We start from the raw sequence: 27,990 nt of genomic DNA, 5'->3' as shown, positions 1-27,990 counted from the left end.
CCAGTGCTCTATCTCTCTACTGACTCATGGATGGCGGCAAATGCCCTGTGGGGGTGGTTGCAGCAATGGAAGCAGAGCAACTGGCAGCGCAGAGGCAAACCCATCTGGGCTGCCGCATTGTGGCAAGATATTGCTGCCCGGGTGGAGAACCTGGTTGTAAAAGTCCGTCACGTAGATGCTCACGTACCCAAGAGTCGGGCCACTGAAGAACATCAAAACAACCAGCAGGTGGATCAGGCTGCTAAGATTGAAGTGGCTCAGGTGGATCTGGACTGGCAACAGAAGGGTGAATTATTTCTAGCTCGGTGGGCCCATGACACCTCAGGCCACCAAGGAAGAGATGCAACATATAGATGGGCTCGTGATCGAGGGGTAGACTTGACCATGGACACTATAGCCCAGGTTATCCATGAATGCGAAACATGCGCTGCAATTAAACAAGCCAAGCGGTTAAAGCCTTTTTGGTATGGAGGACGATGGTTGAAATATAAATATGGGGAGGCCTGGCAGATCGATTATATCACACTCCCACAAACCCGCCAAGGCAAGCGCCACGTGCTTACTAATGGTGGAGGCAACCACCGGATGGCTGGAAACGTATCCCGTGCCCCATGCCACTGCCCGGAACACTGTCCTGGGCCTTGAAAAGCAAGTCCTATGGCGACATGGCACCCCAGAAAGAATTGAGTCAGACAACAGGACTCTTTTCCAAAACAACCTCATAGACACCTGGGCCAAAGAGCACGGCATTGAGTGGGTGTATCACATCCCCTATCATGCACCAGCCTCTGGGAAAATTGAACGATACAATGGACTGTTAAAGACTACGCTGAGAGCAATGGGTGGCGGGACATTCAAACATTGGGATACGCATTTAGCAAAGGCCACCTGGTTAGTCAACACGAGGGGATCTGCCAATGGAGCTGGCCCTTCCCAGTCAGAACTTTTACGTACTGTAGATGGGAATAAAGTCCCTGTAGTGCACATTAAAAATATGCTGGGGAAGGCAGTCTGGGTTATTCCTGCCTCGGGCAGAGGCAGACCCATCCATGGGATTGCTTTTGCTCAAGGACCTGGGTGCACTTGGTGGATAATGCGGAAGGATGGGGAAGTCCGATGTGTACCTCAAGGGGATTTGATTTTGGGTGAGAATAGCCAATGATCTGAATTATGTGATGTTAAGTACTAATTATATTTATAATAGTTATACTAATAATACACAGATATACTAATCATACTAATAATATTATATGCCATACTAATATTATTACAATAAGAATCACCCAGACTAATGAAGAATAACTTCAGTGAAACCAAGCAAAGCACAGTGATGATGGTAGCAGAACTGACTTCAACATGAAACAATCCAACACCGCATACCATCTCCATTTTTCCTGCCCTGAAAGATTATTATGACAGATGGAGCCCAAAGTCATGGACTAAATGAACTCACCGAACATTTTAGAGGGATGGCCCACAGACGAAGGGAATGATATCTGTGTGTGTGTGTGTGTGTATATATATATATATATATATATAAAAGGGGGTGGTGATTAATGAAAATGTACTGGAAAATGTTAGTCTTGAGCATGACGCAGATGGTATAGAATAAGGGGTGGATATTGTCCTGGTTTCGGCAGGGATAGAGTTAATTTCCTTTCTCGTAGCTGGTACAGTGTTTTGGATTTAGGATGAGAACAAAGTTGATAACGCACCGATGTTTTAGTTGTTGCTAGGTAATGCTTACACTAGCCAAGGACTTTTCAGCTTCCCATGCTCTACTGACTGAGAAGGCTGGAGGTGCACAAGAAGCTGGGAGGGGGCACAGCCAAACTGGCCAAAGGGACATTCCATACCATGGGACGTCATGCTCAGTACATAAACTGGGGAAAGCTGGCCGGGGGGGGCCGCTGCTCGGGGACTGGCTGGGCATTGGTCAGCGGGTGGTGAGCAATTGTACTGTGCATCACTTGCTTTGTGTATTATTATTATTATTATTATCATATTATTATTATTATTATCATTTTATTTCAATTATTAAACTGTTTTTATCTCAACCCACGAGTTTTTCTAACTTGTGCTCTTCCAATTCTCTCCCCCATCCCACCGGGTGGGGGGGAGTGAGCGAGCGGCTGCGTGGTGCTTAGTTGCCGACTGAAGTTAAACCACGACAATCTTATACAAGTCCTTGACTAGTGTAAGCACTACTTAGCAACAACTAAAACATCGGTGCGTTATCAACATTATTCTCATCCTAAATCCAGAACACAGCACTATGCCAGCTATTCGGAAGGAAATTAACTGTATCCTAGCTGGAAGCAGGAGTCTTGTTCATCACAAAAAAATATTTAGTTTTTCTGTAGCTACATTTTAATGCTCTGTAGAGGGTGGATTTTGTTATATTAAGCGCTAATATCATCCCAATAACCTTTGTAAAGGTAAGGAGAAGCTATATTGTAAAAACAGAATTGACACTTCAGGACTGCTGCTTCAAAATTTTTTGCTTTTCTACAGTGTAGGGCTGTGTTGGGTGAGCAGTTTACTGGCTAAATTTTTACTTCATTTTCTTGGGTCTGTAGGTGTTTTAAGCACACTTAATACCACTACAGATCTGTTGTGTTTAAAAGAAAATAAATAAGTTTTGTCTCTCTTATGTGTATACACATACACACATATATGCAGGTATGTATACACTTCTTTCTTATTTAAGTATTTAGCAGCCAGGGGAAGTTTGAGAAGCTGCCCACATAAGTATTTCTGAAGTCGTGGTTTTTAAATCGACCAATTTCTGTTTTACAGTGCCTGAAAATGACAACAAAGCGGAATCTTTTTGTGCGGCTGGTGCCATGTCGCTGTCTGCGTGGAGAGGAGGAAACGGTCACTACACTTGATTATTCTCACTGCAGCCTGGAACAGGTGCCTAAGGAGATTTTTACTTTTGAAAAGACCTTGGAAGAGCTCTATTTAGACGCTAATCAAATCGAAGAGCTTCCAAAGGTATGTTGGGTGGTTTTCCTTTTAGTTACATTTATTAACTGTGTTACTTCATCAGCATTGTAGAAGCTGATAGTGTCGAGCTTCATGGTTCAGTTTTTAGGCTGCAGTTTGCCAAATACTTTTAAGTAAATATTGGTCCCAGAAGAAGTGTCCCTGGTAGAAGGAATGTTTATGCGTTCCAGCTTGACTAGTTTGCTGTACTGAATTGGGATGAAACTTCTTAAACAACCGATCCAGCCCAAGAGAGGTACCTAGCAGAAGAGGCAGGCTAATTTATTTTTGTTGCAGTGTCTGCTCAAATTGACTAACTGTATTGAACAAATTGCTGCATTATTTTGAATCTCTGATAACACATGAAGATTAGAAGAAGCGAGATTAATGTCTTGTTCAGATCTCCATTCCCACAAAAGACAACTATAGTCTGAAGTATCTGTTCACTTGACGTCCTGCTTTCTTCTTTGGTACATGACTGAACAGACTATCTGAAGTATCTCAAATTACTTAAGTTCAAAAACTAGAGAGCTGGAATGCCACTTTGATTATATCTTTATTATAGAAATTAATATTTGTTGTTTGTTCTGAAATCTGAGGACAAACTGCACACTGAATTAACAGTATACTAGAGAAAAGAATGAAAATTTGTGCCAGTGAGACTTTTGGGAAGTACAAAGTGATCACTACAATAGACTTATTTCCATTACTAGGTCCTACCTTGATGGAATTAAAGACTTAATAGTTAGATTAAAGACTTAATATTTAAATTTTTTTTGTCACAGTTGTGTGCAAATCTTCACTGTCAGACAGGACAACTGTAGAATGCTTTGTTAGATTTTTTTGAAAGTTTCCTATAACCACTTCAGGTTTTGCTGGTTTGGATTTTTTGAAAGATAAATGAAACTAATAAGGAAATAACTGTGAAGTTACTTTCCTGAAATTGCTTTATCAGAAACCCTGGATTCCAGTGAAGCTGACTTAAACCAGCTGAGTGCTTTTGAAACTCCACCCTTAAATGCTCCTGAGAAGCCATCAACGAAAATCCGTATTTGTACGTTGAATAGAGCTAATAACATATTAGTTAAAACTAGACATTTTGTCAGTCTGTTACAGTTTAGAACTTCCACTATTTTATTCTTGTCTCTTCCCAAGGAGATATTTCTTTACTCTAGACTTAGACACTTTAGGTTTTAGTAGCTTGCTTCTAAAGACTTTGTATCAGTCTTTGAGATTTTTTCAGATGATTTCAGAACTTCATTCCTGTCTCTCATTCTTTATTAAAGAATAAAATTCAATGCTTAAAAACAGAATAAAATACTTTTCTTAGCCAAAAAATTAAATGTTCTGAACTCTTCTTGCATTTAATTTCTAATTTATTTCCCAAATCATAAGAACTAAGCAAACATCTTCCAAACTGACAATTCTCTAAAAAATTCCTTTTAGTAATCTTAAAAGAGGAAGAAAGACTGTACTGTAGTGATCACATGAATGCATGTTGGCGTTCTAGACAAGAAGAGGCTGTTAGTCTGCTTTGTTTTCCTTTTCTGTTACATGCCATTTGATTTCATTAATTAATCCTATATGAAATCCATTTTTGATACGTGAGTAAACTGAAAGGTGGGCAGTCTACCACTTGCCTTGATCTAGTCTAAGATTAAATTATCCACACAATTAGAAAGACTGCTTGAACATTTGTGTTTTATTCCTTTTTGCTTTTCTTTGCTGGACTGCAGGGACCTGTAATACCCTACACTTGCTTCATGTTAATGTATTTGTACATTGTAATAAATCATCCTTACAGAATCATAGAATAGTTTGGGTTGGAAGGGACCTTTAAAGGTCATCTAGTCCAACCCCCCTGCCGTGGGCAGGGACATCTTCAACTAGATCAGGTCGCTCAGAGCCCCGTCCAACCTGACCTTGAACGTTTCCAGGGATGGGGCATCCACCACCTCTCTGGGCAACCTGTTCCAGTGTTTCACCACCCTCAGCGTAAAAAATTTCTTCCTTATATCTAGTCTAAAGCTACCCTCATTCAGTTTAAAACCATTCCCCCTTGTCCTATCGCTACAGGCCCTACTAAAAAGTCTGTCCCCCTCTTTCTTATAAGCCCCCTTTAAATACTGACAGACTGCAATAAGGTCTCCCCGAAGCCTTGTCTTCTCCAGGCTGAACAACCCCAACTCCCAGCCTTTCTTCATAGGAGAGGTGTTCCATCCCCCTGATCATTTTCGTGGCCCTCTTCTGGACCTGCTCCAACAGGTCCATGTCTTTCTTATGCTGAGGGCTCCAGAGCTGGACGCAGTGCTCCAGGTGGGGTCTCACCAGAGCAGAGTAGAGGGGCAGAATCACCTCCCTCGACCTGCTGGCCACGCTTCTTTTCATGCGGCCCAGGATACGATTGGCCTTCTGGGCTGCGAGCGCACATTGCTGGCTCATGTCCAGCTTTTCATCCACCAGTACCCCCAAGTCCTTGTCCGCAGGGCTGCTCTCAGTCCCTTCATCCCCCAGCCTGTATTGATACTGGGGGTTGCCCCGACCCAGGTGCAGGACCTTGCACTTGGCCTTGTTAAACCTCATGAGGTTCACACGGGCCCACTTCTTGAGCTTGTCCAGGTCCCTCTGGATGGCAACCCGTCCCTCTGGTGTGTCGACCGCACCACTCAGCTTGGTGTCATCTGCAAACTTGCTGAGGGTGCACTCGATCCCACTGTCTATGTCATTGATGAAGATATTAAACAGTACTGGTCTGTTATAGGCTTATTTTTGAGAAGCTAAGCATTCTTTTCAGCTTTTAAGTCATTTTGGTCATTATTTTTTATTACCTTTTCAATTTTCATAAGAAGAAAAACCCCACATGTAAATTCAAATACTGTAAAGGAAACAAGAAGAGAGATTAGGGAGTAGTAAAGACCTAGTAAAAATGTTTTATTTAATTATTTGATAGAAATTGTAATCTTAAAACTATCCATATAAGGTCTGTAAGGGAAGGTCTGTAATGTTTGAAATGATCTTAGCAAATTTGGAGCCAGAGTTTCAAGCTGCGTATGCCTTTTCCCTAACCTAAGCTTACTTAGTCTTTCAACTCTGAAAAAGGCTTCTAATTAAGCCATCCTCTCAGACAAAGGGTGCGGTACTTATTAGGCTGTCTCCAGCTTTCTGAAGCCCAATTAAGAAATTCCCACTCTTCCCCTTTACTTTTTGCCCTGGTGGTGTGTTCTTATTCCTCTTTTGCAATTTGCCCTTTGTATGCCACAACACAACTGTTTTTGGGCTGTCTTGTCAACCTGATCCCTGAAAATGGCCTGTCAGTTGTATGTGGTTGTTTTTTTTGTTTTTTTTTTTTAATTGCCCCCAATCTTTTCAGAACCCCAATGTACTTCAAAAATTGGTTCTTACAGTATAGCTCCTCAATTAATTTGACTGGCCGAGGGTGCAGCATGAGCAAACTGCGATAGGGAGAAAGATGGTGGTAGAGAAGGACTTACTTTACCTGAAACTCTGGTGGTGTAGTCTCAATTTCAAAAGTGACTGGGCGTTTGAAATGCTTTCATCTTGTGTGCTAAACCACATCTAAAAATGTAGCCTGTTTATCCCAAGTGCCACGGTGTGCATTTGAGCTGAGAAGCTCAAACTGCTGCAGTTTTAGTTTTCCCACTCTGCTGTTTGGAAGAAATTGGAATTCTGTAGTAAAATAGAGCTTAATTATATGACTTCTTGTGTTTACTACCAGTAATGATGATCTACTTAATCACTGAATATGCAAACATTAAAAAACAACAATAACAAAAGGAACAACTACAAAGTCAACACCCTACAAAACTCCTCTTCCCCCCCCTCTTTTTCTTTAGGGATCTTGAAATTCCTTGTGCTGCATTTGTTTTCACCTGACTAATCAGGGAAATTTCTAATGATCCTAGGAGTCCAGATTATTGTTTTCAGGGATGAGTTTTAAGTATATATTCTTGCTCATTAAAGTTCTCATTCCCGTATAATATCCTAAGGTAACTTTAACTCTTCAAAGCCTTAATGATATCAACTAGTTCTAACAGGTGCACATTTCTGAGGAATTGGAAACATCAGTAGGCAAGTTAAAGCTCATTCTTTGAGCTGTCCATCTTGCTAATTTGTCTGCTTTTGTTCTGGGGTGGTATATGCAAACATTAAATGAATGGGGCTTGTTCAATGGTTTGTGGTTGAAATAATGGCCTTGTAATTGAGAAAGACCCAAGAAATTTCAGTTGAACTAAACCCGTTGCTAGGACATTGATTGGGATAAATTTTTTTTAGTTGTAGAAGACTTCCTGGTTTTGTCTGATCTTTTCTCAGAATTCCGTAAGAAAAGAACACTAAGCCCAGGTATTTATGAATGATCTTATCCAGAATTGTTGGGAAAAGAATATTTCATCATAAATTGTTCAGATGAACCTTTTCATCCACTTTCTTACAGATATTTATTTTGTACTATCTGTAAGCTTTGAGGATCATTTGAGGATTTTTTTTCTTCTGTTCCAGTAATATTACTTGCCCTATTTTGTCAATTTGTAAAGCTTTGGGTAAGAATCTCAAGGTACCTTGCATATAGGAAGAGATCTGGCTTTGAGCTAATATTTGATACAAATTATAATACATATATACAGAAGAGATTATACAGTTTGCTATATATCCTTAGATCAAACTTTCACTAGTTTTCATCATAATTTTGTTGGATTTTGGTGTACTTGAGCTAGGAAGCATGGAAGGGGAAAACCCCCAAAACTTGTTGTAATATATAATGGAATAAAATTTAAACTTTTAGAGAAGATCAAATTCTCTGTTCTAGAACTATTCGATTTTTAAAAATGTATTTTTTTTTCTTTTTTGAAGAAACTAATTACTTCTTGGGGTATCACATGGCATATTTATTATGGAAAATATTTTGCAATGTTTGCAGGACTATGTGTAACTACAGGTCACAATTTCTGAGATACTGGAAGGAATTTGTAGGAAGTGTTAAGCATAGCTGCTGGCTTGTTGTGACCATTTGCAGTTTTTTTGCTTTCCTAAGCATCGTAAGCTTAGTCAATTTTGAATAAAGCTAGTTAAATAAATAAAGTTTTTGTAGTCAAAGACTTTAAATAGTCTGGCCTTCAAGCCGTAAGGTCAGAAGTTTAAAGGGATTAAAAATAAAAGCTATATAGAGGAAACTAAGAGAAAGTCGCATTCACTTTTTTCTTTGTTTCAACAGCAACTTTTTAACTGTCAGTCTCTGCACAAGCTGAGTTTGCCAGACAATGATCTAACCACATTGCCAGCATCCATTGCAAATCTCATTAATCTCAGGGAACTGGATGTCAGCAAGAATGGTAAGTCACTTCACTTATTATATTGGGGTAGCTAAAAGGCAAATCACTATTGACTGTACAAAAATACTAGTGAAAGTATAATTTCTAGAAGGTACATAGCTAGTAAATTTTAAATTACTACTCTAAATCACTGCTTAGCATAAAAGATGCTCTTTTATGATCTGTCATATTTGGTTTTAATTATCTCTATCAAATTGGTTTGTACTTTGAGGTGAAAATATTTCTATATTCTTTCAAAAATGCATATGCTCAAATTTATTACTTTTAGTAGATTTCCTCATGTTTCACTATACTGAAGAGAGTTTGCACAAGAATTTGTAAAATTTTTCTGGATTCTCTGTTCTGTTTGGTTTCATAAAAAAAATTGTTTTCAGTTTATTTTAATGAGCTGTCTGAAAATTGTAGTAGGACTTGGCTGCTATGCTGTCAGATGGTAACCTCTTGCATGGGGAGAAGTAGTGACTATGGACAATGACTGGTTCACTTGTCTGACTTGTTAAAAATCTATTATTCTGTGTGAGTCAGCCTTTTACAAATTATGAAACGTTGTCAGCCAAGTATTGTATGCATGGGGTCTTATTAATGGTGATGTTTTGGCAAGTTGGCAGATGTGTGCAATTGTGAGGAAATTGAAATAACTTATATTGTCATTAGACTTGTTTGTGTGGCTTATTTGGGGGGGGGGTGTTCAATCATGCTAATTAATGAGGATATAATAGCCTTGTCTTACTCATTCAAAGTGAAGTTAGAGGACCTCTCCTTGAAACGTTATTTGAAAATAAGGATTATATAAATATGCCAAAGATTTTTATCATATGAAATTCATTGTTTTATTTAGACAGCTAGCTAATTATGACTCCACATAACTAAGTTCTGCTTTATTAAGAAAGTATTCCAGTTGTTGAGGTGTTGGCATTCTCCTTTATTGTCCATTGTAGCCCAATCTATACTTAAACTGTTACTTTATTATTTCTGCCTAATGAACACAGCATTTAGTGTGATAAATTGACCTGATTGTCACTGCTCTGTTCCTGGTACAAGTGGATTAATAGTCTGTCTTAAAGAACACTGGCCTTAAACTTTCATAGTGACACACAACAGAGAAAGAATCATCTTTTTGTCCTAGACTGAACTGTTAAAAGGATTAACTGTTTCCAACACAAGTTCACAATGCAGAAGACTTGAAAGCAGAAAAAGGGGTTTTGAGTTCTAGTGCTAGCAAATTCCTTACCTTATGTACATAAATAGGCAGCTGGTCACTTACCAGCTAGAGAGTTAGTTGTCTGTCCAAAATAGCGTAACCTTTAGCTAAGCCTTCAGAGAGCTGCTGAAAGAGCACTTGTTCCTCTGAGGCATATAAAGAATTTAAGGCGGCAATAGCTGAATGATATGCTATCTCAGTAAACTGTGAACCTCTCTTTTCTAGGGGCTGTTTTTAACATCTTTCAGAGAAATGATAGGACACAAACTTATTTAAGTTATTATCATGTGCCTGTTCTCAGTCTTATCACGGTTTGGATAGCTTCTCTGCCTAGTGTTGCACATCAAAAATAGTCCTGAGATCACACGCTTATTTACTTGGGACATCTTGTCTCCCACCATTCCTGAAAGCTCTGTAAAACTAAAAAAAAAAAAAAACCAAAAAAACCCCCAAAAAAACCCAACAACCCAGCCACAAACAAACAAACAAACACACCCCTCCGCCCCCCCCCCCCCCCCAAAAAAAAAAAACCACCACCCAAAACCACAAACAACCCCACCCAAATCAGGGTCCCTGTTTGTCCCTGTTGGGCAAGGCAAGAAATAGTGTTGTTTATTCTGGCTCCTAATACATTTGGTAATATTTGAGACTTCAGTTTGTTGGCTTAAGTGCCTTTTCCGTTTAGCTATCCACTGTTGCAACCACAGAACATTTTTTTTTTTCTTGATAACTGCAAGCCTATTCTTTTCCCTTGTGTCTCCCTTTTCTCTTGGTAAGAATTTACAGCTCAGTTTCTCACTGTCCATGATTGTTGTGATGTTCCTCTATAACAGAGCCAAATACAAGGTTTTTTGCTAGTTTTCCAAGACTAGCAAAACTGATTAAACATCTCTGATTCTTCCTTTTTCTTTGTTAGATATTGAAATAATACAGTGTGGAAGCAGTGGACTTTGTGGGAAGCACAGGGGTTGCGCTCTCTTAATTTATTAAAAAAAAATTGCAGGGGATTAATCACCAATCTTAGCAAAGGATGATGAGAGATGCCAAATTCAAAATAGAGTGTGTTTTTCAGATTCCTGCAGTTGTGGCAAATGAAGGTAATAGTTCCTGTATTTTTCTTGTAGTATTAATATACCATAAGTGTGGTGTTCTGATGTAGATGGAGCTAAAGCATGGAGTGCAGATGCTTTTAGATCAAATATGCATTTAGTTATAAAGGTTGCATTTTAGAAGGATTGTTAGTTAAACTTTAATTTTCAAATATCAATACACATAAAATATGATAGGGTTTTCATATAAGGTAGTTGAGCTGTTTATGGCACCGGCATAATGGAATGTATTGACCAAAGAGAAGTATTTAACTTACTAAAGAGCTGATAGAAAAATGAATGAAGCTTCAATTTTAAAATGTGGTCAGGTTACCTCATTAATTGCGGAGTCTGGCTCTGCAGCTAGCTCACACAGGAGAGAGGGAGACTTGTTGCACAGGAGAGCATCCAGCTTCCCAAGTAGAACTACACACACGTGCATAATATTTGTTTTGACATTTAGATAAAAAAATCAAAATTGCAGAAATTCTTCAAGATAGCAGGTACTTTACATAAAAGGTATTAGTTTAAGAAAGCAATCTTTATGATGTTTTAATAGCTCATAAAATGTCTTGCCTTTTTCATTTCAGATTTAAATGTCTAATTTAATATATACAATATATAAAACTGTATAATAGAGGCATGGCAGATGTGCAAATGTGGATAATTAATAATAATTAATCGTATTTAATCAGAACAAAGATTCACCTAGTCTAGTGTAGTACTCTTGTACCGGAGGGCAGCAGAGACAACACCTGTGTGTGGTGTGACCAGGTGGATGATCTGCTCAGCCTGGTGGCAGAGCTGAAGGAGGAAGTGGAAAGGTTAAGGAGTATCAGGGAGTGTGAGAGGGAGATATGTTGGTGGAGCCACACCCTACCATCCCTGAGGCAAAGGCAGCAGATGGAGGCTCCACAAGAAGCAGAGGATCTCCTGCCCTCTTGCCACCAGGTAGAAGGAGGGGACCTAAGCGACGGGGGGGAATGGAAACAGGTCCCTGCTCGGGGTGCCAGGTGAACCCCCGCCCGGCCTCCCTCACCTTCCCGGTTGCCCTTACACAACAGATATGGGGCCCTGGAACTTGAGGGCCAGGCAAACGAGGATGTAGACAAAGGTCCATCCAGGAGGTTGCCTAGGGTGAGGCAGTCAGCCCCATGCATTATGACTGCCTCTGCTGAGAAAAAAAGGAGGGTAGTTGTCATAGGCGATTCCCTTCTGAGGGGAAGGGAGGGCCCAATATGCCAACCGGACCCGTCCCACAGGGAAGTCTGCTGCCTCCCTGGGGCCTGGGTCAGAGACATTACTAGGAAGCTCCCTGGTCTGGTACAGTCTTCCGATTACTACCCGCTGTTGGTTGTACAGGCTGGCACTGATGAGGTTGCAGAGAGAAGTCCTGCAGTGATCAAAAGGGACTTCAGGGCACTGGGGCGACTGGTTGAAGGATCGGGAGCACAGGTAGTGTTTTCCTCAATCCCTACAGTGGCAGGGAAGAATACTGAAAGGAACAGGAAAACACACCTGATCAACACGTGGCTCAGGGGCTGGTGCCATCGGCGGAATTTTGGCTTTTTTGATCACGGGGAGGTTTACACGGCACCGGGCCTGCTGGTAACAGATGGAGTCCAGCTGTCTCACAGGGGGACAAGGATCACTGCTCATGAATTGGCAGGGCTCATTGAGAGGGCTTTAAACTAGGTTCGAAGGGGGAAGGGGATAAAACCAGGCTCACTAGAGATGAGCCTAGGGGTGGCATGCCGATGCCGGGGGCGAAATCGATAGCCCAGCTCAAGTGCATCTACACCAATGCACGCAGCATGGGCGGCAAACAGGAGGAGCTGGAAGCCATTGTGCAGCGGGAGAGATATGACTTAGTCACCATCACAGAAACATGGTGGGGTGACTGTCATGACTGGAGTGCTGTAGTGGATGGCTATAGACTCTTCAGAAGGGACAGGCGAGGAAGGAGAGGCGGTGGGGTGGCCCTGTATGTTAGGGAGTGTTTCGATTGTCTAGAGCTCAACGATTGTGATGATGATACGGTCGAGTGTTTATGGGTAAGGATGAGGGGGAAGGCCAACAAGGCAGATATCCTGCTGGGAGTCTGTTATAGACCACCTAACCAGGATGAAGAGGCGGATGAAGCGTTCTACAAGCGGCTGGCAGAAGTCTCTCAATCGCTAGCCCTTGTTCTCGTGGGGGACTTCAACTTCCCGGACGTCTGCTGGAAATCCAACACGGCAGAGAGGAAGCAGTCTAGGAGGTTCCTGGAGTGTGTGGAAGACAACTTCCTGACACAGCTGGTAAGTGAGCCTACCAGGGGAGGTGCCTCGCTCCACCTGCTGTTTACAAACAGAGAAGGACTGGTGGAAGATGTGGTGGTCGGAGGCCGTCTTGGGCTTAGTGACCATGAAATGGTAGAATTCTCGATTCTTGGTGAAGTAAGGAGGGGGGCCAGCAAAACCGCAACCGTGGACTTCCGGAGGGCGGACTTTGGCCTGTTCAGGACGCTGGTTGAGAGAGTCCCTTGGGAGACAGTCCTGAAGGGCAAAGGGGTCCAGGAAGGCTGGACGATCTTCAAGAAGGAAGTCTTAAAGGCGCAGGAGCAGGCTGTCCCTGTACGCCGTAAGAAGAATGGGCGGGGAAGACGACTGGCCTGGCTGAATGGGGAGCTTTTGCTGGGACTCAGGAAAAAAAGGAGAGTTTACCACTTGTGGAAGAAGGGGCAGGCGACTCAAGAAGAGTACAGGGATCTCGTTAGGTCGTGCAGAGAGGAAATGAGAAAGGCAAAAGCCCAGCTAGAATGCAATCTGGCCGCTGTCATTAGAGACAACAAAAAAAGTTTTTACAAATATATTAATGACGAGAAGAGCGCCAAGGAGAATCTCCATCCTTTATTGGATGCGGGGGGGAACATTGTCACTGAGGATGAGGAAAAGGCTGAGGTACTTAATGCCTTCTTTGCCTCAGTCTTTAACAGGCAGACCAGTTATCCTCAGGGTACTCGGCCCCCTGAGCTGGAAGACAGGGATGGTGAGCAGGATGAACCCCCCGTAATCCAAGAGGAAGCAGTCAACGACCTGCTATGCCACCTGGATGCTCACAAGTCTATGGGGCCGGATGGGATCCACCCGAGAGTGCTGAGGGAGCTGGTGGAGGAGCTTGCCAAGCCACTCTCCATCATCTATCAGCAGTCCTGGTTAATGGGGGAGGTCCCAGATGACTGGAGGCTTGCCAATGTGACGCCCATCCACAAGAAGGGCGGGAAGGAGGATCCGGGGAACTACAGGCCTGTCAGCCTGACCTCGGTGCCGGGGAAGATTATGGAGCGGTTCATCTTGAGGGCGCTCACAAGGCATGTGTGGGACAACCAGGGGATCAGGCCCAGCCAGCACGGGTTCATGAGAGGCAGGTCCTGCTTGACCAACCTGATCTCCTTCTGTGACCAGGTGACCCGCCTAGTGGATGAGGGAAAGGCTGTGGATGTGGTCTACCTGGACTTCAGTAAGGCCTTTGACACTGTCTCCCACAGCATTCTCCTAGAGAAGCTGGCGGCTCACGGCTTAGACAGGTGGACTCTTCGCTGGTTAAAAAACTGGCTGGACGGCTGGGCCCAGAGAGTTGTGGTGAATGGAGTTCAATCCAGTTGGCAGCCGGTCACGAGCGGTGTTCCCCAGGGCTCAGTTTTGGGGCCGGTCTTGTTCAATATCTTTATCGATGATCTGGATGAGGGAATTGAGTGCACCCTCAGTAAGTTTGCAGACGACACCAAGTTGGGCGGGAGTGTTGATCTGCTCGAGGGTAGGAAGGCTCTGCAGAGGGACCTGGACAGGCTGGACTGATGGGCCGAGGCCAACTGTATGAGATTCAACAAGGCCAAGTGCCTGGTCCTGCACTTGGGTCACAACAACCCCATGCAACGCTACAGGCTTGGGGAAGAGTGGCTGGAAAGCTGCCTGTTGGAAAAGGACCTGGGGGTGCTGGTCGACAGCCGGCTGAACATGAGCCGGCAGTGTGCCCAGGCGGCCAAGAAGGCCAATGGCATCCTGGCCTGTATCAGAAATAGTGTGGCCAGCAGGAGTAGGGAAGTGATCGTGTCCCTGTACTCGGCCCTGGTGAGGCCGCACCTCGAATACTGTGTTCAGTTTTGGGCCCCTCACTACAAGAAGGACGTCAGGGTGCTGGAGCGTGTCCAGAGAAGGGCAACGAGGCTGGTGAGGGGTCTGGAGAACAAGTCTTATGAGGAGCGGCTGAGGGAACTGGGGTGGTTTAGTCTGGAGAAAAGGAGGCTCAGGGGAGACCTTATCGCTCTCTACAACTACCTGAAAGGAGGTTGTAGTGAGGTGGGTGTCGGTCTCTTCTCCCAAGTAACTAGCAATAGGACGAGAGGAAATGGCCTCAAGTTGCGCCAGGGGAGGTTTAGATTGGATGTGAGGAAAAATTTCTTTACTGAAAGAGTGGTGAAACATTGGAACAGGCTGCCCAGGGAAGTGGTTGAGTCCCCATCCCTGGAGGTATTTAAAAGACGAGTAGATGAGGCACTTAGGGACATGGTTTAGTGGGCATGGTGGTGTTGGGTTGACGGTTGGACTCGATGATCTTAGAGGTCTTTTCCAACCTTAATGATTCTATGATTCTAGTGTCCTGTCTCCAACAGTGGCCAAAAGCAGAATCCTAGGGAAGATTTAAAGTACAGAAAGGCCGGGAGACATGCATATTTCCCTGTATGCTCCCAGCGTCCAGCACCTTTTGTTATTGGGCCTTCTTGAGCCAGACAGATGGAGTTTTTATTCAGTAGTCTTCATTTGACTCCTCTGTCAATATATCTAGTCTTCGCGTGAAGTGATGGATATTTTGAGGCATGTGGTGAATGAGAGAGTACAAGCCTGTAACGGTTGTATGTTTTGGAGCATACAGAAGTCTTTGTACAACTGTTTGGTTGGGAATATATTATTCATGGATACTAAAGAGGTCATGGCATAGATGTAGCCTAAAATATCAAACTGCTGCTATGTGTGCAGCAAGCATGGAATAGAGTTAGTTTTAACTCTGCCTTTTGCCAAGGCTAAAGGCAATATATTCTGTAGTTTTTTTGAAGTAATGAGTTGTCCTTTTATGGCATTTTAACTTGATTCCCAAGGCTATTGTGAGCCCTTAATATCAAAGACGTTCCATTACTTCTTTCCAGGTACGCTTCAGCTTTTACCTGAAGCTTGATGCTCTCCTAGTCACAAAGATGAAATGATTCTTGAACAAATGGTACAATAAATAAACTGTGTTCCTATTTGAGAAATTACATCCTGCATTGTATAAAGCATGAAGAGATGCCCTTTTCTCCCAGTCCTACTGGGTTACATCCTGAAGAGAAGTTGCAACGTAATTTAAGGCCTACGTAGAAAAACAATTGTTTTATTTATGAAGCTAAAGGAAATTTTTTTTTTTTTTTTTACTCCTCTATGGTCAAGTCATTTATATATCAGCAGTTGTACAGGAAAAAAAAACCAAACACCAAAAACCCCCACAACAACTCTCTTCATCACTAAATTTGTCTCTTTCTGGGTTTATTAACCTTTAGGGGACAGTCATTTCCTCGTGGCTCTGGGATGCCAGCCTTAGTCTGCATCTAGGACAATGTGGAGGACTGTCATGGAAATATTTTAATCTCCTCTTTGAAGAAGGGGAAAGCATGCATGTACAGTGTATGATGATGTTTATAAATGGACAGAAGTGTTAGCTTTACAGGTTACTAGAACCAAGTGATTCGAAAGGCTGAAGCATACAATGAGGTGACTGCCAGGGAAATCAGGCTTCGCTGGAAGCCTGAGAAATGGACTTGAAACCCCTTGTGCCTGTGGAGCTCGCATAGTGGGAAGCAGTGAGAGAGTCCATTTTTCCCTGCTCACAGGTGGTGAAAGAAAAAGATTGAATTTTTAATTTCTATATTACTCAGGCCTTTGGAGGATTAAATAGCAAGATTATAAAATAACTAGTTAAGACCAAAACAAACACGGTGTTTTAGAAATAAAGATATCTTTAATAGTCTCTTAGATATTAGAGTAGTTCTCTTTCACTGCGATGTTACAGCAAATTTAAACATGTCAGTTTATCAGTCTGTATTGCAGGGAATCTTAATGGAAAAATACACAAACTAAAACCAAGAAAAAAAACACACACTCCCCCCCAAGCATATCTGCCTATAAAATTTAAGTAATTTTTAAGAATTTTGTTAACAGATGCAAATTTAGATCAAATATGTTTTCTTCAGTGTTTTAAAATCATCTGCTGATTTGGCAAACTAGCTTTAGTACACTGTGTGCTAGAAATTGGGGAGTTGGAGAATGAGAATTCAGGAGAATTATCTAGTCTTATGTTGCCCATCTGGTACATTTAGGAGTATGGTTTGTCAATGAATTGAGAATTATTCATAGTTAATAGGGAGACAGATCCAAGTTTTATTTTCCATGGGAAGAAGTAAGAGAGGAATATCCTGAATACAAAAATAACTTCTTGTAAATTTGCTATTTCTCTCCTTATGCGGGGGGCAGGGGGCAGGCAGGCAGACAGTAGACACTTTGTTTTGTATCATCCATGATAATTGATCTGCTGCTGACTCCTGAGTCTGTAGCTTTACTATAATGCATCATCATATAGAGGTCATAAATTTATCCTAAATGTAGGCAGCTATTCTATTAAAGTTCTTTATTCAAGTGTTTATAGTGTTTATAGTATTTTTTTCTTAAATATATTGTCTGTCTTATGAAAGATACTGAATAGGATTCGTCTCTACAGAATATAATTATCTCTGTGTGTAAGAGAGGATGTGAACAGAATGGAATTTCAATGCAGTTAAGGTCTTGAATGTGGAATTTGAGTGTACATATTTGAAATTCTGAAATAAGTTTAATACAAATCTATTCCTGGACTCAAAATTTTTGTAACACAGAAAAGACATTGTAGAAGTAATTATGGGTTTTTTAGATGTGCATTTGCATGTAAAGGCAGAATGTACCTTTATTTTTTGTAAAGGGATGTGCTCTGAGTGACAGGCATCGTGTATCAACCAGAAGTGACTGGACAGACAACACTGAATTTGCATCCCAGGGTGGTAGGGGATGGGGGGAAAAGCAAGGTAGTTTTATGTGTTTGTTACACTTTAGTTTCAGGTTACTCTGGGGACTTGACAACACTCCAGCCATGAATTAGACATAGTTGAGAACCACCTGAATCTTGGCAATCATCCAAGACAGCATTATGAACAAAACTGCTGCCCGCAACCTTCCTAGTGTTCCACATTTTGCAATTTTACCCTGCCCTTACCTTACTCTAAAAATTGAAGCTCTTCCAAATGGTTTGAGGATGAACACTTGGAAGACTTGCGGGCTTGCTGGAGTATCCTAGTTGTGCCAGTACATGTGTATACAAGGAATAAAAAAAACCAAACCAAAACCGCACAAAACCAGCACTAAACCCCTGTGACTGTCTTCTTGCTTTCTCTGCCCTACATCAGCTCTGATAATTTAGCAGCGCAAGTAGTTGTTGTTGGAGAAAGCGATGAGGAGGCATTATCCATTTAAACAGATCAGGAGGCTAACATACTGTCATGGTTTAACCTCAGTTGGCAACTGAGTACCACACAGCCGCTCGCTCACTCCCCCCACCCCCCGTGGGATGGGGGAGAGAATTGGAAGAGCACAAGTGAGAAAAACTCGTGGCTTGAGATAAAAACAGTTTAATAATTGAAATAAAATGATAATAATAATGTAATAATAATAATAATACACAAAGCAAGTGATGCACAGTGCAGTTGCTCACCACCCGCCGACCGATGCCCAGCCAGTCCCCGAGCAGCGGCCCCCCCGGCCAGCTTTCCCCAGTTTATGTACTGAGCATGACGTCACATGGTATGGAATGTCCCTTTGGCCAGTTTGGCTGTGCCCCCTCCCAGCTTCTTGTGCACCTCCAGCCTTCTCAGTCAGTAGAGCATGGAAAACTAAAAAGTCCTTGACTAGTGTAAGCATTACCTAGCAACAACTAAAACATCGGTGCATTATCAACTTTGTTCTCCTCCTAAATCCAAAACACAGCATTGTACCAGCTACTAGGAAGGAAATTAACTCTGTCCCTGCTGAAACCAGAACACATATAACATAAAATAGGATTCATTACTGTCTGAACTTCACAGAATTGGCGTGCGTTTTTAGCTTTCAGATTAAAAATTTAAAATTTTGAATTTCACAAGTGCTCTCAAAACAAAAATTTTAGAAATACTAAACTTGACTCAGACTTCTAATAGGTTCAAAGCAGCATGAAGATGAAAAGCTTATTTTTGAGAGCCAACTTTGTAAATATGGCATACATGTGAGCATAGAATCTTTATTTTTAAAAGATGAGAAATGCTATAAAAGAGCAGTTTGCATCTTAATGCTGCTGATTTTTCCACATGTGGATGCTTATTTTGCAAAAGAGCCTTTTGTCTAAATTGTGAGTAAACATGTTTTATTACTATAGAAATGTATGTAGTTAAGTACCCACCTCATTAACAAAAATGAGCACCAAATATATTGCCAATACTGTATTTTATTGTAAATCTAAATATATTGTAATAGTTATCACAACCAATAAGAGTACATTTTTCTTTAAATCACATTAGAAAAGCTTAAAAACCTTCCTATGGAAGTATTTCCCTTTTTTTTCTTTCTTTTTTTTTAAAATGAAAATACTGTTTAACTTGCTCCTGTCAGATTTGTAGCTCAACTGACATTTTTGCATTAATTACATGGACTGTACAAATGTTCTCTCTTTTCCCTTCCAAAAAAACTCCAAAGAACCCTCCAAATAAAGATTCAACTTCTGTTTTTCAGTGTATAAACTTAACAAAGCAGCCCCCAGTGTAGTCATAGCTTACAAACCTGCAAGTGACCATCGCTAAAGGGAAGACAAATGGGAAAGGAAACTTTAAAACTTTCAGAATATGTAGAATTGGAGAAAAGGACTTTGTAAAGTGAAGATGGAGAGGTGAATCTGCTTACTAAGCTTTAAGTAGATACTTGTCAAGCAAAGTTGCTTCAAATAAAAATCAGGAAATCCAATGGAGTTTGTTTTCAGAATTTTGTAAACATTTTGTAAGTTTGTTTTTGGTTTTTTTTTTTTTTTTTAGATTATTGATTTCCTTGATAAAAGCAAATGTTTTTTAATAAGGGAACTTTTCTGTGTAAACAAAGTGGAGAGAATAGAGAATGAAAAGCTATATAAAGGTATTAAAATCTGTGTTTTATTAAATCTATAACAAGTTTAATAATGATAGGTTAAACCTATGACAGATTTGTTATTTGAGTTGTACTTCTTGAGAAAGGTAGGTTTCTTCCACATGTCTCCAAGCTTGTATATTTTTGCCTTTAGTAAGAGACAGACAGAAAACCATGGCTTCTGTAACGCTCATATACAAGGAAAACCAAGTTGCAAGGGATTTTACTAGTTTTATTGCTCCAGTAGATGTCACCATCTTCCTTATGAGAGTGCAAGAGGAGCAACCGATGTGACATATAGCAGGTTTCAAAAAGCTTTGGGATATCTGTTTGCAGAACTAGACAGAAATATATATGCAATAGTTGCTCCTTTCTCTTGAAATGATTGATTTAGGATAGGTTTTCACTAAATAAGCCAGAGGCTCCTAAGCTGTTTGGAGACTGCTAGTGTACTGAGTACCGCCTTGTACACAGAAGCCAACCTTGTGCTGAGCTGCGACTCCAGCTCTGAGCAGGAAGGTGTTACTGCTGCCCTACAGCCTGGTCAGGCATCTTCTGGAAACCTGAGATCCTGGTTGATCTGAAACTAGCTGTGGCAGGAGATCCTTTAAGAATTTTGGAAAGAGTAATGAACCTTCAAAAGGAAGGATGCATGAGTCAGCATTGTGCAGTGAATTGATTGGGCTCGAACACACTGCTTACTTTCAATAATGAAAAATGCTGCTTTTAATTTGGAAGGTATGCAGAAATCTTAATTTAAAGCAAATTATATAAATGTATAATACAGACTGTGACTGATACTTTAAGTTTTCAGTTTAAACTTTCTCAGCTTTTACAAACATTTTTACATAATCTTTGGGAGAGTTGTGGCGTGTATTCTTGAGCTCTGAAAATATTTTGATTGCCATGTTTGATCCATATATGCTGGAAGGACAGTTGTAGCAGAGGCCTGAGTGGAAGAACAGACAAAAGCTGCTCTTTTTATGGTGGTGCTGCTTTCAGGCAGGTCCTAATAGCTGCTTGCCCAGAAGTTGATACCAGGATGAATAGATTAGCCGAGGGAGGAATGTACGTAATTAAGGTTGCTTTTGTATTCATGCAAACTGAGCCTGTATGTTTACTTCTGTGTCCTCTACACTTGTAAGGGTACAGAGTGGGTAGGGTGCACAGTGGGCTGTAGTTTCATTTGTCTTGCAGCAGGAGGGCTTTTTGGTGTGGCGCTCTCTGCCTGTTGTTTGGAGAGAAAATTTTTTTTTCTCACATTCCCCACAAACCGAGAGTGCCATCTGTAAACCCTTTCCTTTAGGGACATCACCCCATATGGCTTCCGCAGGTCTCATTTGTTAGTGGTTTTCTTTCTCTGTGCTTTTTAGGAATTGAGCTAATACTTTTTTTTGGCAAGCTGGCTTAAAAGGTTTCTGTGCGAGAAGAGGTGGAACTTGATTTGGAGGCACTGCCACTGCTGTCTAGCACTAACGGTTTGAATAACTGAAGTTTGGGCATACTACTTTAAGCATTTGATTGTGAAGAAAAATATGACTACATGACTAGAGTATGAACAGCAGAGCAAGCCCCCATCTGCAGTAGGGCTGAAACAGCAGTGTACTGGGGTGTCAGCTCTGGGATCCATTGCAGTGAAGGCTTCTGCCAGCAGCGGATGCAACTTGCACAATTTTCTGTAAATACGGAATTGCCAGTATTTCTGAGTGAAAAATCTGGGGGGAGTTAGATCAGGTGAAATTCCTTACTTCAGCTGTGCTACGTGATCCAGAACTGAGGTTGATTACCTTCAGACTTACGGCCATTGACCCAAAATCCCTATATGACCTTTTTGGTATCCCCTTTGGGCGTGTGCTGCAGCTGGTCTGGGATCCTGATTAAACACCACTCTGTAGGGTAGTCTGGTTAGCTGGTGAGTTTTTGACAAGTAGAGTTCTGAATGATTAATGCTTTCTGCTTTTGGCTTAGTCCAGACAAGAATTTTAGATTCCTCTTCCTTACCTTACTACCAAATTTTCCTTAACAGTCTTCCAGCTGTTGTGTTGTGTCTCCATTCCTCCCCGCCCCCCCCCCCCCTTTTTTTTTTTTAAAAGTATTGGTTTTGGTAGAAACCGGCCAGTGAGTTTAAAAGTGCCTGAAATTTGGGAAAACGGGGAGGAAGAAACAGACAAGTAAATACTAAATGCTATTACGCAAATCTCATTTCTGTGGGAAACTACACTATAAAAAGAACTTTGCTCTCAATTCAGTTTGTGGATCTGGTGGATAGAATTAAAGATTACCAGCAAATCGCATTTTTTCCTGTTGTGCTCTGCAGATGGTCATAGTCCACAAGTGTGATGGTTTGGTTTTTTGTAAAACAGTAAGCGTGATCTGTAAATCAGCTACAGCACTGAAATAGGTTGGGGGTGATGGTTGTTATCATGTAAAGTAGGAAACAACAGGATGAAGAACCTGTCCGCATGGTGCTTCTCAAGGAAAGTGGGATAAGGCTGCAACAGACTAGATAACTCCCAAGTAATCTGTAGCACTGTCTTGCTCTTCTATAATCCTTGAGTATCAGTGTATAAAGGAAGCAGTAAAAGACCCTAAAGGAAAATGGGGTTTAGAAAGGAATGTGGATCTCGGGTTACAGTGTTCATTTGATCAGATGCTCGTGGGGGGGTGGCTATCAAATGGATTAATTAGCACAGTCTTACAAAAGGAGTATGGAAAGATGTGGTCACAGAGATCCTCGAGACTTGCTGAGCTTTCTTAACAGGGGAAGAAGATTCAGGACACTAAGGATAGATGGAAAACAGAGAAAGAAGAACAGCTCCTCTTATAAAGTGCTCTTTATAAGTCTCTCTGCCTTCTCTCTTTCTTACTTGCTTTTTGAATTTGCTTTCTTGGTGAGAGAACTGAAAGAATACTAATTCAACAGTATCTGCATGTTTCTAGCATGCAGGAGGGATATAGCTGAGGAAGAGTGAGTGTCTCAAGGTTGTATAGCCAGTGTCCTGGTTTTGGCAGGGATAGAGTTAATTTCCTTCCTAGTAGCTGGTACAATGCTGTGTTTTGGATTTAGGAGGAGAACAATGTTGATAACACACTGATGTTTTAGTTGTTGCTAGGTAATGCTTACACTAGTCAAGGACTAGCTTTCCACGACTAGCTTCCCATGCTCTACCGACTGAGAAGGCTGGAGGTGCACAAGAAGCTGGGAGGGGGGCACAGCCAGGAGAGCTGACCCAAGCTGGCCAAAGGGATATTCCATACCATATGATGTCATGCTCAGTATATAAGCTGGGGGGAGTTGGCCGGGGGGCAGTGATCGCTGTTTGGGGACGGCTGGGTGTTGATCAGCAGGTGGTGAGTGGTTGCATCACTTGTTTTTCCTGGGTTTTGCTCCTCTCTCTCTGTTGTTGTTTTCCTTTTCATATTATTATTATTGTTGTTGTAGTTGTTGTTATTATTGCTATTATTATTATATTTCAATTATTAAACTTTTTATCTCAACCCACAAGTTTTCTTACTTTTGCTCTTCCCATTCTCTCCCCCATCCGGGGGGGGGCGTGGGGGGAGGGTAGGGTGAGCGAGCGAATGGCTGTGTCGTGCTTAGTTGCCAACTGGGGTTAAACCACGACAGTCCTTTTTGACGCTCAATGTGGGGCACGAAGGGTTGATATAACGACAGATCTGACCAGAGCATGTTAAAATAAATTTGTTATAAGCATTTAAGAGTTGCTGGTCACAATGTTTTATTTGTTCGCATGGTTGTATTACATAAATCCTCACTTGCAGTATGTATTCCCTGCGGTGCTGATGATCGCTTCTGGGACATGGGTCAGGATTATCACTTTGCTGTACTGTGTAACATTGGCTTATGATACAATAATATTACTGGTAAAAAGACTAATTTGGTATTTGAATTTGGTATTGCTGTCATCTCCGTACCTTGGGCGCCATCTCTCGGAAACTATTAATAATGACACTCTTCACCTTTTCTCCTCGGAGAACCCATCTATGGGGGAGACAGAGGGGGATACTTTCCCCTGTTCTTTCACCTTCCCTTTCTCCTTCAGGCTAGTTACACCAGCTCTCGAGAATTTTGAATATCCTTGGGATGTTCAAGCCAGCATGCTGCTATTGCTATGTCTCCTGAATGTGTTTCAGGTCTGGTTTAGGGTTAAAGAACTATTTAAAAAAATCACCCAGAGATCTGCCGCGAGGCTGGATGGTCATGGGTGGCATGGCATGTGGGAGAATATGGGCAGGTACTTAGAGAACTTCTCACCTCCAGTGGTCTGGAACTTCACTCCCGAACAACTACAGGATCCCAATGAAGTGATAGAATGCTTGGAAAAAAAATAAATAAATGCCGTGGTTATTCCAAAGAGACACAACTTATCGCACTCTGCTGGGCCCTGGCTAGTATCTACCAAACACTGCTTGGTATTATGCAGCACCCTCAAAGAGAAGAGAGGGAAAACAAACCGACAGGCACTATGGCCCCTCCAACCCCTGCGACAGGCACTGCGGCTGAACCAAAGAACAAATCCGTGCCATTATCCGTCACCCCTACACACGAGAAGAAATGTTGGAAGCAGAAGTCAGCTCATTTAATAAGGGATGAAGAAGCTGCTTCTAAGAGGGAGCAGGAGGAAGGAGTGGACGAGGCAGACTACTCCGAAGCAGGGCTCTCACGAGAACAGGAGGAGGAGGGCCGGCCACTGCTCGGGGAGGAAGAAGAGGAAGAACTCATCAACGAGGCAGTAACCACCCGATCCCTATCCCTGAGTGAACTGTGAGATATGCAAAAAGATTTCAGCCGTCGTCCAGGCGAGCACATTGTCACCTGGCTGCTCCGATGCTGGGATAACAGGGCCAGTAGCCTGGAATTAGAGGGTAGGGAAGCCAAGCAGCTGGGATCCCTTTCTAGGGAAGGGGGCATTGACAAAGCGATTGGAAAAGGGACACGAGTCTTCAGCCTCTGGAGGCAACTCCTGTCAAGCATGAAGGAAAGGTATCCCTTCAAGGAAGATGCTATATGTCACCCAGGCAAGTGGACCACCATGGAGAGAGGTATCTAGTACCTGAGGGAACGAGCTGTGCTGGAGAAGGTTTATGATGACCTGAACAACGAGCAGTTATCCAAAGATGCAGAAGAATTCAGGTGCATGGAAGTGTGGCGGAAGTTGGTACGGAACGCACCATTGTCATATGCCAACTCATTGGCAGTAATGACCTGGAAAGATGGAGAGGGACAAACAGTGGATGAATTGGCTGGCCAACTCCGGCAATATGAAGAAAGTCTCTCTTTCTCCCTCGTCTCGGCTATGGAGAAACTGTCTCAGGAGTTCCAGCAATTCAAAGAGGATAGGTCCTACTCCCCACCTGTACGAACCTGTATCTCAGCCCTTCAAAGTAAGCATCCCTCTGCTCAAGAGAGAGGATAGAGTGGGTACACACCACGGGGCACCCTATGGTTTTTAACTGCATGACCACGGAGAGGACATGAGGAACTGGGATGGAAAACCTACCTCAGTCCTAGAGGCACAGGTACGTGAGTTGCAAGGGCAAACAATCACAGAAAGAGGTTCTTCCAGGAAAATTGCTGCTCCAGTTTCCAGTGAGCAGTTCCCAAGACAGAGTAGAAGGGTTGATTTTACTTCCGACCTTCATAAAGGGACTTCTGATTTGCATTTACAAGAAGTGAGTAACGAATACTATGACCAGGACTAGAGGGGCCCTGCCTCCAGCCAGGGGGAGGAAAGGGACAACTGGGTTTACTGGACTGTGTGGATTCGGTGGCCTGGCACATCAGACCCACAGGAGTATAAGGCTCTAGTGGACACCGGTGCACAGTGTACCCTAATGCCATCAAGCTATATAGGGACAGAACCCATCTGTATTTCTGGGGTGACAAGGGGGATCCCAACAGCTAACTGTATTGGAGGCTGAAGTGAGCCTACCTGGGAATGAGTGCCTGGCCCAGAGGCTCCGTGCATCCTTGGCATAGACTACCTCAGGAGAGGGTATTTCAAGGACCCAAAAGGGTACCGGTGGGCTTTTGGTATAGCTGCCTTGGAGATGGAGGAAATTAAACAGCTGTCCACCTTGCCTGGTCTCTCAAAGGACCCTTCTGTTGTGGCATTGCTGAGGATCAAAGAACAACAGGTACCGATCGCTACAACACTGCACCAGCGGCAATATTGCACCAACCGAGACTCCCTGATTCCCATTCATGAGCTGATTCGTCGACTGGAGAGCCAAGGAGTGATCAGCAAGACTCGCTCACCCTTTAACAGTCCCATATGGCCAGTGCGGAAGTCTAATGGGGAGTGGAGACTGACAGTAGACTATCGTGGCCTGAATGAAGTCACGCCACCGCTGAGTGCTGCTGTGCCAGACATGCTAGAATTTCAATATGAACTGGAGTCAAAGGCAGCCAAGTGGTATGCCACAATTGATATGGCTATGTGTTTTTCTCAATCCCTTTGGCAGCAGAGTGCAGGCCACAGTTTGCTTTCACTTGGAGGGGCGTCCAGTACACCTGGAACCGACTGCCCCAGGGGTGGAAACACAGCCCTACCATTTGCCATGGACTAATCCAGACTGCACTAGAACAGGGTGGAGCTCCAGAACACCTGCAATACATTGATGACATCATCGTGTGGGGCAACACAGCAGGAGAAGTTTTTGAGAAAGGGAAGGAAATAGTCCAAATCCTGCTGAAGGCTGGTGTTGCCATAAAACAAAGTAAGGTCAAGGGACCTGCACAGGAGATCCAATTTTTAGGAATAAAATGGCAAGATGGACGTCGTCAGATCCCAATGGATGTGATCAACAAAATAACAGCCATGTCTCCACCAACTAGCAAAAAGGAAACACAAGCTTTCTTAGGCGTTGTGGTTTTTGGAGAATGCATATTTCAAATTACAGTCTGATTGTAACCCCTCTATATCAAGTGACCTGAAAGAAGAACGATTTCAAATGGGGCCCTGAGCAACGACAAGCCTTTTGAACAAATTAAGCAAGAGATAGTTCATGCAGTAGCCCTGGGGCCAGTCCGGGCAGGACAAGATGTCAAAAATGCGCTCTACACCGCAGCCGGGGAGAACGGTCCTACCTGGAGCCTCTGGCAGAAAGCACCTGGGGAGACTCGAGGTCGACCCCGAGGGTTTTGGAGTTGGGGATGCAGAGGGTCCGAGGCCCGCTATACTCCAACTGAAAAAGAGATCTTGGCAGCCTATGAAGGGGTTCGAGCTGCTTCGGAAGTGATCGGCACTGAAGCACAGCTCCTCCTGGCACCCCGACTGCCGGTGCTGGGCTGGATGTTCAGAGGGAGGGTCCCCTCACATCATGCAACTGATGCTACGTGGAGTAAGTGGGTCGCACTCATCACACAATGGGCTCAAATAGGAAACCCCAGTCGCCCAGGAATCCTGGAAGTGATCATGGATTGGCCAGAGGGCAAAGATTTTGGAATATTGCCAGAGGAGGAGGTGACGCGTGCTGAGGAGGCCCCAATGTATAATGAACTACCAGAAAATGAGCAGCAATATGCCCTGTTCACTGATGGGTCCTGTCGTCTTGTGGGAAAGCATCGGAGGTGGAAAGCTGCTGTTTGGAGTCCTATGCGACAAGTTGTAGAAACTGCTGAAGGAGAAGGTGAATCGAGCCAATTTGCAGAAGTAAAGGCCATCCAGCTGGCTTTAGACATTGCTGACCGAGAAAAGTGGCCAGTGCTCTATCTCTCTACTGACTCATGGATGGTGGCAAATGCCCTGTGGGGGTGGTTGCAGCAATGGAAGCAGAGCAACTGGCAGCGCAGAGGCAAACCCATCTGGGCTGCCGCATTGTGGCAAGATATTGCTGCCCGGGTGGAGAACCTGGTTGTAAAAGTCCGTCACGTAGATGCTCACGTACCCAAGAGTCGGGCCACTGAAGAACATCAAAACAACCAGCAGGTGGATCAGGCTGCTAAGGTTGAAGTGGATCTGGACTGGCAACAGAAGGGTGAATTATTTCTAGCTCGGTGGGCCCATGACACCTCAGGCCACCAAGGAAGAGATGCAACATATAGATGGGCTCGTGATCGAGGGGTGGACTTGACCATGGACACTATTGCGCAGGTTATC

The 27,990-nt window shown here is 42.9% G+C and overlaps 1 protein-coding gene across 8 annotated transcripts in view; it reads left to right on the top strand.

Moving 5' to 3' along the window:
• LOC143172280 (erbin-like) overlaps positions 1-27,990 on the top strand; it is a 180,873-nt gene that overhangs the window by 65,963 nt on the left and 86,920 nt on the right. For 7 of the 8 annotated variants that reach the window (XM_076361512.1, XM_076361511.1, XM_076361515.1 and 4 more), the window contains 2 exons: positions 2,800-2,997; positions 8,219-8,336. In XM_076361512.1, coding sequence (XP_076217627.1) covers positions 2,809-2,997; positions 8,219-8,336 — 307 coding nt within the window. In that variant the 5' untranslated portion in view covers positions 2,800-2,808. Of the gene's footprint in view, positions 1-2,799; positions 2,998-8,218; positions 8,337-27,990 lie in introns of those variants that run through there. The other variant, XM_076361518.1, reaches the window with a different exon arrangement.

This window comes from Aptenodytes patagonicus, chromosome W, assembly GCF_965638725.1.
Source record: "Aptenodytes patagonicus chromosome W, bAptPat1.pri.cur, whole genome shotgun sequence".
Classification (NCBI taxonomy): domain Eukaryota; kingdom Metazoa; phylum Chordata; class Aves; order Sphenisciformes; family Spheniscidae; genus Aptenodytes; species Aptenodytes patagonicus.
This window is presented reverse-complemented; position numbering and strand designations above follow the sequence as displayed.